The sequence below is a fragment of the Teleopsis dalmanni genome, chromosome 1 (genome assembly GCF_002237135.1).
Source record: "Teleopsis dalmanni isolate 2A chromosome 1, ASM223713v2, whole genome shotgun sequence".
NCBI classification, from domain to species: domain Eukaryota; kingdom Metazoa; phylum Arthropoda; class Insecta; order Diptera; family Diopsidae; genus Teleopsis; species Teleopsis dalmanni.
In genome coordinates this window covers 12,350,439-12,361,675 of record NC_051846.1, presented here as the reverse complement: position 1 = coordinate 12,361,675, position 11,237 = coordinate 12,350,439, and the positions used below count along the sequence as shown (strand labels likewise).

At 28.8% G+C, this 11,237-nt stretch overlaps 4 protein-coding genes across 4 annotated transcripts; 2 read left to right on the top strand and 2 right to left on the bottom strand.

Moving 5' to 3' along the window:
- The first annotated feature begins 238 nt into the window (after nucleotides 1-238).
- LOC119672172 (larval cuticle protein 65Ag1-like) lies at nucleotides 239-1,053 on the top strand. Its single transcript, XM_038083164.1, has 2 exons — nucleotides 239-592; nucleotides 738-1,053. The coding sequence occupies exons 1-2, from the start codon at nucleotides 474-476 to the stop codon at nucleotides 925-927; spliced, it is 309 nt and encodes a 102-aa protein (XP_037939092.1). The 5' UTR covers nucleotides 239-473; the 3' UTR covers nucleotides 928-1,053.
- Nucleotides 1,054-4,242: 3,189 nt separating this feature from the next.
- LOC119672479 (larval cuticle protein 65Ag1-like) lies at nucleotides 4,243-4,683 on the bottom strand. The gene is made up of 2 exons (XM_038083537.1): nucleotides 4,562-4,683; nucleotides 4,243-4,446 (listed from the first exon to the last, which is right to left on the bottom strand). Exons 1-2 carry the CDS (start codon nucleotides 4,678-4,680, stop codon nucleotides 4,257-4,259), a joined length of 309 nt encoding a protein of 102 aa, XP_037939465.1. The 5' UTR covers nucleotides 4,681-4,683; the 3' UTR covers nucleotides 4,243-4,256.
- Nucleotides 4,684-6,968: 2,285 nt separating this feature from the next.
- LOC119672415 (larval cuticle protein 65Ag1-like) lies at nucleotides 6,969-7,346 on the bottom strand. Its single transcript, XM_038083459.1, has 2 exons — nucleotides 7,231-7,346; nucleotides 6,969-7,158 (listed from the first exon to the last, which is right to left on the bottom strand). The coding sequence occupies exons 1-2, from the start codon at nucleotides 7,344-7,346 to the stop codon at nucleotides 6,969-6,971; spliced, it is 306 nt and encodes a 101-aa protein (XP_037939387.1).
- A 629-nt stretch (nucleotides 7,347-7,975) lies between these two features.
- On the top strand, nucleotides 7,976-8,353 carry LOC119672854 (larval cuticle protein 65Ag1-like). The gene is made up of 2 exons (XM_038084003.1): nucleotides 7,976-8,091; nucleotides 8,164-8,353. Exons 1-2 carry the CDS (start codon nucleotides 7,976-7,978, stop codon nucleotides 8,351-8,353), a joined length of 306 nt encoding a protein of 101 aa, XP_037939931.1.
- Nucleotides 8,354-11,237: the final 2,884 nt, after the last annotated feature.

The following is an 11,237-nucleotide window of genomic DNA, read 5'->3' as shown; positions in this document are numbered from 1 at the left end:
TTTTTTTTTTTTTTTTGTTGAGTTTTTCGGCAAAGAAGATGTAAAATATAACTTTAAACAAGTTTAAGTTTACGCATTTCAACGTTCCTTTGGATTTATGTTTTGGTGTCGTTGGTGTCGTTGTTGTCGGTTTTGTCGGTTTTGTCTTTCATGATTATTACAAATATAATTATTGGTGTATTGTTGTTGTTGTTGTACTGCAAAGATATTGTGTTGGCATCCATTGCGCTGAGTACGAGCAGTACTTTAGGTTGGTACTCTTGTTACTCGTGGTATTTGTTGTATCTGTAGTATGCGCTATGCGCTATTCGCTATTCGCTATGCTGTCGACTGACTATAAAATGCCAGTAATGAGTGGCTGTAGTACGCATTAATTGTTCAGTACTTCATCGATTAACAACAATCGCACTTGGACTTATAGCACTTGCTACCAATAAAAACTTCAGAAATAACAAAACAAAATATCTACAAAAATGAAATTCGTTATTGTTTTTGCTGCTTTGTTCGCCATCGCTCTTGCTGCCCCAGCACAACAAGAAGCGCAAGTATTACGTTACGATTCGGATGTACAGCCTGAGGGATATAAGTTCATGTGAGTTATTTTTTCTTTTACTGTGAATTTAATTGTTAATCTTTTTGGCTACTTTTGCGAATATATGCGAAAGTAGGTCAGGAGACAAGGTCGTTTGAGGCAATTACTGAAAATTAATAAAATTATATATTTTTTTTAATTTAAGTGTCGAGACCAGTGATGGTAAAACCCATCAAGAAGAGGGACAACTCAAGGACGCTGGCACCGATCACGAAGCCATTGTAGTACGTGGCTCCTACTCATATGTTGGTGATGATGGTGTTACCTACACAGTGACCTATCTTGCCGATGAGAATGGTTTCCAGCCTGAGGGAGCACATTTGCCACATGCTTAGAGTGTGTATTGTGAAATATCCTCGAAAGAAAAAAAACGGACAAGGATGTTCCTTTCATAATACTCAATACGTTGTGTTAACTAGGTTTAAGCAAGTTTTTTAAAAACGAATAAAAAATATTATAAGTAAAAGTTAAATTTTTAAATTATTACTTTGAATTTGATATCGGTTGAAAGGCATACCAATCATTATGGGAATCATTATAGCAACAAACGAAATAAACGTCTTCACGGTGTTTTAATTGCGGTTACTCAGAATAGAGTTATTCAGCAAAAATTAAAAAATAAAATATAAACAATTTAATAAATATTGAGTTGAATTTCAAAAAAATTGATTTAATTGATGAAACTAAATATTAATTACAAATATTACACATTTGATTAAAATTTAATTCATCAGTAAATTACAAATATGACTGATATTGATTCAATTTCTCAACGAGTGGCAATTAACAGATTTAATTATTTTCATATGTTTGTTATAAGTTATAGTAAAAATATTAATTCTTAAAGGATTTTTTTTTTTAAATCCGGAGAATGTATCCATAGTAAAGTTTATTATGCATTTCTGCAAGGTGTTTCAATTCAGTACAGATTTAAAAAGTATTTTTGCCTAGTATCATTAAAAACTGATTGACTTATGTGTGAGTTGAAAAATATTTATACTTAGTATATTTTTAAAGACATTGAAAATCAATATATAATATATACTATATAATTTTTAATAATAATTTTTTTTTCAACAGCCAATAGTTAAATATATACTTCATAAAAAGAAATAAACAATTTTTACTTGTTTCTTCTTTCAATTAAAAAAATTTTTTTTATTTTTAACCTATATTTCGACTATATTCCCTAGTCATCTTCAGGATACTATATAAGAATTACATATATTGAGAAATTATGTAATAATATAATAAAATAATAATACGATACTTTGAGAATAAAAATAAAATACATATATAGAGGAATGATATATTTACCCTCTTCTGGATTTGTTGAAGGTGTTTTTATACTCCTGACCACAGTGTTGTATATCAGTTTTATAATTCATCCTGGTGTCATTAGTAGTTTCTAGAATATGGAGCATATCCAAGAAAATTCTTTTTTGTTGGATTATTTTTTTGTTGTAAAACCTCTATATTATCTAAGTCTGGCTTGTTTTTTGATGTAAAGCACTGTGAAGCCATTTATATATTATAGTTCATCTGAATTCTTTTTATTCTTTATAATTTTAGATAAAATCACTAAAAGTAATTTATAATTTTACCGGTTGCAATACGGTAATTTGAAACAAAAGGGAGAGAGATAGTATACTTTCAACGTAGTAAGAGAAATGTAACATAAGGCATGTAGACTTTAATACATGGTATCTGCCAGAAAGGTTCTCTCTGGTATCGACCATTTTATTATATACACGAACATAAATAGTTTTAGGTTTTACATACAAAAAGATAAATATGCAAATTGGCTAAAACAAAACTTTTTAAATTTAAAACATGCAATAATGAACGCCGCTTTATTTATAATTCTCATTAACTTTTTATATGATATAGTTGTAAGTTACAAACAAACTTCTACATTTAAGATGAGAATAATTTTAATATCTTGTTGTAAAAGCTATGTAAAGTTATTGCAAAAAAGTGTTAATCTTGAATGAAATTTATGATTGGGAAATGTAAGAGTTAATTTAACAATGCACACTTCAGTGCGAGTCTGACGCTAAAATAGCAGTTATTTGAATAATAAATTACACTTTACGTCGAAAACCGAATACTTAAGGGATAATAAACTTAAGTGTATGTTGTAAAACTGGCTCTAAAGCTTATAGTATCGAACAGAGTATGCCGATACTTGCAATGTGGGAAATCGAATTTTTTGTAATATTGTTTATAGCTGGCAAGTACATATATCTACAAATAATTTTATAGTCCATTGCATAAAAAAAAAATTGGAAAGATTTTATATGTTACATAGCTAAGCTGTGAGATTTGTTTTCTTTAAGTTTTAAAAGTTTGTTCCTCATAATTATTATTTTTCATATAATTTCTGTTCCTATTTAATAGTTATTTTGACATTTAAGACTCTTTCGAGGTTTGGAGACTTATGGTGCTTTGCGCCTAGCCGCCCGACATTTGTCATCATTTGAATTTCGTTTTGTACTGTTATTCCAAAATTTATGTTTTCTATTTTATAAAGAGGTTTTTCGAACAGTAGTGAACTACAACAACAAAAATTTTTTTTTTTTTATATTATTTTAATTAATTGAATTTTTGGCTGACCATACAGCTGTTTCGAATATTGCCAAATACCCATCATCGGTGGTCTTCGAAATAATTCTTGTATTTAATTATTCGTAAATAATTATTTTTTTTAGACTGCAAGTACCAGGAATCGAACTTGGGTCCTACCAAACTTGAAGCTCAGAGTCAGTGCTCCTTACCTAACTGACTCAAAGCCGTACTTGACTTTTATGTTCGCACATTTTTTGGAGTTTTGTTACTTTGCTGTGAAAATTATTATTAATAAATTCACTTACTGTGTTTATATTAGAACGAAATCATAAACCAGCTGGGAAATAATTGAATTAATTAATTAATATATTTTTATTTTTAATTGTTAAATTTCAATATGTTACTATTCTGTTCGTAGAGGCAATATTTATTACATGATTTGTTCTTTCTTAGGTATAGAACCTAATCTAGGAACGTAATGCTGACAAAGTCATGCTAATGTTACTCCACTAGTTGCACGGGCGAGACCAATTTTATTGTGTTTTCTATTTTTAAAATTAAATAAAATTAAAATGTACACATATGATCTATTGTTGCCTGTTTGTAAAAATGCGTATTAATATATATAAGTATCTATTAAAGTAGGCCACCTAAGCCTACTCAATCAATCGAATAGACAATCATATAAACACAAACCTTCAAATATTCCGATTCTTTCTGCTAAAACTGATATGCATTTGAAAGTAATTATTATTTGTTTAATCTAAAAGAATCTATTTGTTTTGTAGTATTATTTTATACATCAGTTCAAATCAAAGACTTAGGTTTTTGTAATTTACCTTAATTTTTACAGATCAATTTAATGAAATCAGTAAAGAAGCTCACTTTAATGCACATAATGCATTTAACAAAATTCTTATAAATTTTTTGAGGACAATATGCTAGATCAGTATCCACTTTTTCAACACTTCTAACTCTCATCAGTTTATACTAACATACCACAAATACACATAAATTAAAAAAAAAATTTTCTTATAAATTTTACTATATTTATTTAATACTCAACAGTCATAGCAGGGAAAACAATATTAACTATTTAAGCTTGTGGCAAATGAGCACCTTGTGGTTGGAAACCATTTTCGTCAGCAATGTAGTTTACGGTGTAGGTTTGGCCGTCATCAGCAACGAAGCTGTATGAACCGCGTACTTGGATGGCTTCGTTTTCGGAGCCAACATTGTTTAGGTGACCTTCAGCGTTGGCTGATACACCGTCGCTGGTTTCATAGCTGTAATCAAAAATAAGCGACATTAATTGATATCGAAATTTGATCACCGATTAAATCAGCAAAAATCGAAATTATTCCACTTTGCTGCTTGTCTTCTTATACAATATCTACTTACGCATAGCTGAAGGATTCAGGTCCTACGATGGATTCTGAGCGCAAGACTTGAGCATCCTCTGGACGAGGAGCAGCCAAGGCGACAGCGAAAAGAGCAGCGAAAACAATAACGAATTTCATTTTTATTGTATTAATTTTTGATTAAAAACTTATTTGTTTGGCGTACAGCAAAACCGTAAGACGAATGATACTGACTTGTAGAAACACTCCGGCTTTTATATCTACAAAGTTTATCCAAAAAGATGCAAACTATCAAAAATGATGGATTTACCAAAAAAAAGTGCGTACATCAATATATCTTTTAAATAAATATATATATTTAAGTTAATAACTTTTGTCTTGCCTTTGTTGGATATAACAGACATAATCATTGATGAAGTTGTAGAAGAAGAAGTAACAATTAGTTAATTCAACCGGTAATTTTTTAAAGATTGAGGCAAAACTGTAGCCATGTTTCTGTATAAAAAAATAAATTTATAAAATTTAAATAAAACATACAAAAACTAATAACAAATTATTATATAAGCAATTAATAAAGATAGAGTTTACAAAAACAACACATCATTAATCTATTCTACCGTGTGGTGCCGCATGCAAATTCGCAGAAATCTTCCATACAAAATACAAACTAAATAAATATTATAATGCTCTTGAGCCTATAGTTAATCTTTTTGTTCTAACCAATATTTGGTGTTGGTTTCTGTTTCAATCTACCAACTCGAATTTGTATATACAACAAAAAAGATGCACACTTCAAGCGTTCTATTGACCTAACTTTGAGACCGCAAAGCAACACGAATTATTGAAAGTGAAACTGATTTTTGGCAAAAATCATTTAATGATTAATGATATTTTCTTCAAAATGAAACCAATGAAACCTCAATGAAGTTATAAACATTCGTATGTTCATGAAAAACCAACATTGAAAACTTATACCGCCAGATACTTTTGCCAGATACTTTTTGTTTTATTGTTAATTACTAGGTGTTCAGTGTTTATGTTATGCTTTATGTTATGTGTATATCAAGTACTGATAGATATATTCATATCATATGTACAATACATATATGGTAACAAGCAGAAGTACATATTTATAAATTTCATCATATATTGAACATTTCTCGTCTGGCTTTTGGATTCTTTAATTAAAATAAAAGTTGCTCTGCAAGCCGGCAAATGCTCTGTTCTGTTATTATGAATATATTATAAATAAATTAGAAATTATATTTAGATAAAAGTCTAACATATACGCACATTTTTAAATTTTTTTATCACAAAAATAGTTATTTAATATGCGCATTTTAATATTATATATGTAGAGTTATAATCTAAAGAACTATAATTACTTTTTGATTAATATAATTAAAATAATTAATTAAAATAAATAGAAATACGACAAAACATTTATTACATATATATGTATATATATGTGATATATATACATACATACCCGTTGTGACCAGATAACGGGTATGGGTCTAAGGATTACGTTTAATCAAAGTTTTCACTAAATGGAGCGATGGTTGCCATTGTGTACGATGATTGTGGTACTACCATATTGAAACCAAATGGAAATTTACACAATTTTGAAAGCAAGAAAGCGTTTAATATGGTTCGATATGCGGTGTTATTAACGATGACACTTGTATTTTTTGTAATTTTTAAAAAAATACCGGTCCGTAAACAATACCGAATAGTGAAATTTTTAGAGTGCATCTCCTTTGGTTCTTTGGCTACTCCAAATGTGATCATTTCTTAATTGAAGTGATCAGTGGACTTATATTGTAGCACTCTGTAAGCTATATTTGCAGAATATTTATATTACATTCACATCTAAATAATTAAAGATTAATTATCAACTGCGTTAGTATTAAAAGAACACATTATATAGCAACTGTTCTATTCTATTGTTATGAAAATGTTAGAAAAAAGTTTGATAAATATTAAAAATTATATTTGGATTAAAAGTATAACAAATGCACACCTTTGTTCATCTTGTTTTTAGAAAAATAATTGTTTGATTTGATTTAATATTATACGCACAAAGTTATTTGAAAAACTTAGATCTCTAAGAGATAAATATGACATATATTTATCTGGGTTTACTAATATATATCGTTCATCATTAAGTTTAGATAAATGTAGATAAGTTTATATCATTTGTAATCTCTTCTTTTCTGTATTATAATTTATGTAGGATTATTATAATTATCCCATCTTATTCATTAGATTATATTCGATTTATATCGAGTTCAGTGTATCCTTCTCTAAAATCTATATTCTTCTTTCTTTAATTCACAATACTATACTGTAGAAAATTTTTGTTTCAATTTTGTCAATAAAACATTTATAATTTATTTATATTTAATTAAAACTAATTAACAAAAACTTTCAGTCATGTTACTTAATTAAGCAACTGGAATATGTGCTCCTTGTGGTTGGAAACCATTTTCGTCAGCAACATAGTTGACTTGGTAAGTAACACCATCGTCACCGACGTATGAGTAAGATCCATGTACAGAAATGGCTTCATCATCAGTACCGATATTTTTCAATTGTCCTTCTTCTTGGAAAGATTTGCCATCGCTAGTTTGAACTCTGTAATATTTAAGAATAGAAATATTTTTTAGTTATTTACTTTCTTCAGAGACTGACTACCTCTGAACTTACGCGAAATTGTAGTTGTGTGGTTCAACGTTTGAGTCATAACGCAAAGTTTCGGCATCGCGATTTGGTGCAGCCAAAGCGAAGGCGAAGAGAGCAACGAAAACGATAATGAACTTCATGTTGAATTTAAATGTTTTTTATGTTTTTGATATTGTCAGTGTCGAATGTGCTTAAAGGTCGAGTGCTGTAAACCCAATGAATGACAACTCAGCGAGTGCGCGCCTATTTATAATAGACAAAATTAAAGTCGATTTGCATTGGCATTATTTGTCTTAATAGCAGATTTTTCGGTGCAATGTTGTAATCCAACATTTAGCAGAGTTTCTTGTTTTTATTTTAGGTTTCTTTATTGTGGGAACTTGTTTAACAAACGCTAGACGCTAGACACTAAACACTAAACGCTGTACGCTAATTTTCATATGAAATTGCACAATCGAACTATTTTTCGGGGTTAAAGACAAAATTAAAAATTGCAAATTTTATGTTTTATTTTTGATTGGCTTTATTCACTGCTCCGGCGTGAAGTTTATTGATCTCGTTGGCATAAATTGAATATTTCAAACTAATGTGCATTAATTATGCAGCTAATCAGATATCATTATCTTTATGCTTTTTACTTTATATTTACAATCGGCTTACTTCTGTATATAATGAAGGTGGAAGCGAGAAATTACAAACATAAACTCAACGTCTATCAACATAGCAACATTTATTCGCTCCACTTTACGTTTTTAATAAATTATAAAAAATGAAATTCGTCATTGTCCTTGCTGCTCTCTTCGCCTGCGCTTTGGCTGCACCAAATCGCGATGCTGAGACTTTACGTTATGACTCCAATGTCGAACCACACAACTACAATTTCGCGTAAGTTCAGACGCAGTCAGTCTCTGTACCCAGTAAACAACTAACAAATATTTCTATTCTTAAATATTACAGAGTTCAAACTAGCGATGGCAAATCTTTCCAAGAAGAAGGACAATTGAAAAATATCGGTACTGATGATGAAGCCATTTCTGTACATGGATCTTACTCATACGTCGGTGACGATGGTGTTACTTACCAAGTCAACTATGTTGCTGACGAAAATGGTTTCCAACCACAAGGAGCACATATTCCAGTTGCTTAAATTAAGCAAAGTCATTCATCTTTAGCTTTAGTGTTGATAGTTATAGTTTAAAAAAATTAATAAATTAAAAATTAAGTACAAAAAAGAAATGAAGTCTTTTTTTATTTCTCAACAAATTAATATATACTATATTTTATGGTTTTATGGTCAGCTTATAAACTAAATAATTAATAGGGAGTAAAAAGATTTTAAATTTTAATTAATTAATTAATAACATATATTAAATGAGCACTTGAGGGATTTCTTCAGACAGCGTTTAAATGAAAACAGCAGAGAAACAAATGTCCTTACTTGGTAAGTTAAAAATGAATAGCGAAATAAAAAAAACAAAAATTGATTTTTAAAAGTAATATGCCTAATATTGTGAGCGATGCTTTTTTTATTCGATTGGGCGAGTTAAGTGTTCCTTTTTATGTGGTCCTTAATATTTGATATATGGACAACATTCATCCATAGGCTCACAACAAACCATTGACGACCGTCACTCTAACCTAACTGACGACTAATCTTAAAACTTTTCCGATCACTGAGATAAGCTGAGATAAGTTATATTGACTATACTGAGTGTCACTGTCAAGCATAAAATGTGCGACAGAGAAGGATTGGGAAAGTATAATGAGAGCTATGTAAATGATAATACTTGATAGCCTACAAGAAAAATAGAAAAAAGTGGTGATTTTGACTAATGGAAAACATATAATGCAATAACTGAAGTGGTAACAAGAAAAAAGCAAAAGATATGTCTTCTGAAAGAAAATCTGAATACTACGCGTTGAGTTTTGCGAAAGATTAATTGCGGCTCAATATGACAAAATATCTAAATATTGGTGCAAACAGGGAAAAATGGTTGTTGAATGAAACTTTTAGTAATTTTGTAGACCAGGACTCCCTTATCAAATCCGTTAATGTTAATCAGGAAAATAATAATAAAAAAAGGTTTAGCTCAAATATAATAAACGAAATAGTATTTTAGAAACTAGAAAAGTACATTTATTTATTATTTATCAATGTAGTTTCAGTTTTAAACTTATTGTTCCAAAGTAATTTATTATATTAATTTAACAATATTACTTTCCTTACTAGTAAAAAATTCGAAGTTCCTGAGGAAGTCAATACTCTTTAACTTTAAGTGCTTTGTGTATTTTGATGATCAGCAATACTTTACTTATAGGTTGGATTGCATTTTATGGTAGTTCGGTTTTGTCATCAAATGCTGGAATATGAGACTAAAACTTATAAATCTTTACATTATGATTATTAAATAATTTTATTATTGAAAAATATGTATTTCGGATGTCCAAATGGCACATTAGTGGAGTCTTTTAGTTGAAGATTTGTCTAAAGGTCTTTCTTTAAGTATTTGCGATTAAAATATTCAGGTGTTGCCTTTTCACAGTTTCGACTTTATTGCTCCCTCATATTCGACTAGTCTGTAGCTAAATGAGAAGTGCCAATAGTGACCCCAAAACTTTGTAAAGTAACATACGTCTAATTTGAACAATTATTTGAGAATATTGTAGAGAGCAAATAATTTCGACTTATGGCTGAAAAAATAAGAATATTTAACAAAATATTTGATTACTTATTTTACAATTTCATTAATGAATTTTGGATTGACTCATTTAGAGAACACACGTAGGTTTTTCGATTAGACTAATCAGAGTTTCAGAGATGACGATGGTTATTACAAAATTTATGTATTAAAATTTGGGAGTGTGATTTAATTCAACTTAGATCAATATTTACTATAAAGCAGCTATAATAGTAAACTTGTTAAATGATTGATAAATGATTGATTTCAAGTTTCAGGAAAAAATTAGAATGCATTGTAATAGGTTACATACATATTGGCATTGCCTAAGAAACTGAACTGTTATAGTTTAAATTATATTCTGAGTTTATATTTGTATTTGATAGTCTGTTTCAGTCAGTAAAGCATGAGAGAAGCATAACCACATCTGTTTATAGTTAATTTACAAATATATCGGAATAATATAATAATTAAAAAAATATTAATTATTAAATTTTGCAGATACAACAAGATAACTTATTTATTTGAATTAAACTTTAGCTATGCAGGTTTCAAGTAAATTCTTTTTTTTAACGTTATCTACATAAGAATGAAAAACCGCAAATGAATTATTATTAAATAAATTATTATTATTGCGCCACTATTAATATTTATGGTAATTTTAATTTTTTTATAAAGACAAATTTTTTAAATATTAAACAAATTAGTTTTATTTTAAAATTATTGTGGGCATTTGGGATTGTTTATGGTGAGTCAGTCGTAGAATTTTTATTAAGTAAATTAAATTAAGAAACCTAATCCATCACATATTTATATTACATACTTGATTATAAATTCACAAAAGTCTGTAAATGATTTTAGATTCAGATTTTTATGTAAGAATTTTTCAACTTATTTTTAAATGTTACTATTGCTGAGTATTATTTTAATTATATTGTTAATTAAAACATATTATACTACATATTTCGCTCATGTAATTATATTAAAAAGTAAACTAGTTTAATAATTCTTTCTTGTAGAGATTACTCCAGTCTTAGATAATATTAGTAACATAGTTAACGAGTTAAGCAATATATTTTGATTATAAGATCAAAACCAAATACTGATAATGCAGGAAGTAACCGTTGAAGACTAGTTCATCTTCCTCTCTCATGCAGAATATGCTTTCAGAGGGCTGAAGTCCTATATTTGGGTTTTTAGTTTTTGACCGTTTTTTTCACTCGTAATTTTTTGTCTATTCCCTTATAAGAATGATTTTCGTATTCTTATAATATTACTAGCCGATTTTAGTTTTTGCTTCTACTCTAATTAAATCATAGCATCTTCTTTCAGGAACTGATTCGGCTCATTATT

Coding starts and splice junctions, on each gene's coding strand:
- LOC119672172 (XM_038083164.1), top strand. CDS start 474: ATGAAATTCGTTATTGTTTTTGCTGCTTTGTTCGCCATCGCTCTTGCT. Junction 593..737: donor CCTGAGGGATATAAGTTCAT/GTGAGTTATTTT, acceptor TTTTAATTTAAG/TGTCGAGACCAGTGATGGTA.
- LOC119672479 (XM_038083537.1), bottom strand. CDS start 4,680: ATGAAATTCGTTATTGTTTTCGCTGCTCTTTTCGCTGTCGCCTTGGCT. Junction 4,447..4,561: donor CCTGAATCCTTCAGCTATGC/GTAAGTAGATAT, acceptor TTTTGATTACAG/CTATGAAACCAGCGACGGTG.
- LOC119672415 (XM_038083459.1), bottom strand. CDS start 7,346: ATGAAGTTCATTATCGTTTTCGTTGCTCTCTTCGCCTTCGCTTTGGCT. Junction 7,159..7,230: donor CCACACAACTACAATTTCGC/GTAAGTTCAGAG, acceptor TAAATATTACAG/AGTTCAAACTAGCGATGGCA.
- LOC119672854 (XM_038084003.1), top strand. CDS start 7,976: ATGAAATTCGTCATTGTCCTTGCTGCTCTCTTCGCCTGCGCTTTGGCT. Junction 8,092..8,163: donor CCACACAACTACAATTTCGC/GTAAGTTCAGAC, acceptor TAAATATTACAG/AGTTCAAACTAGCGATGGCA.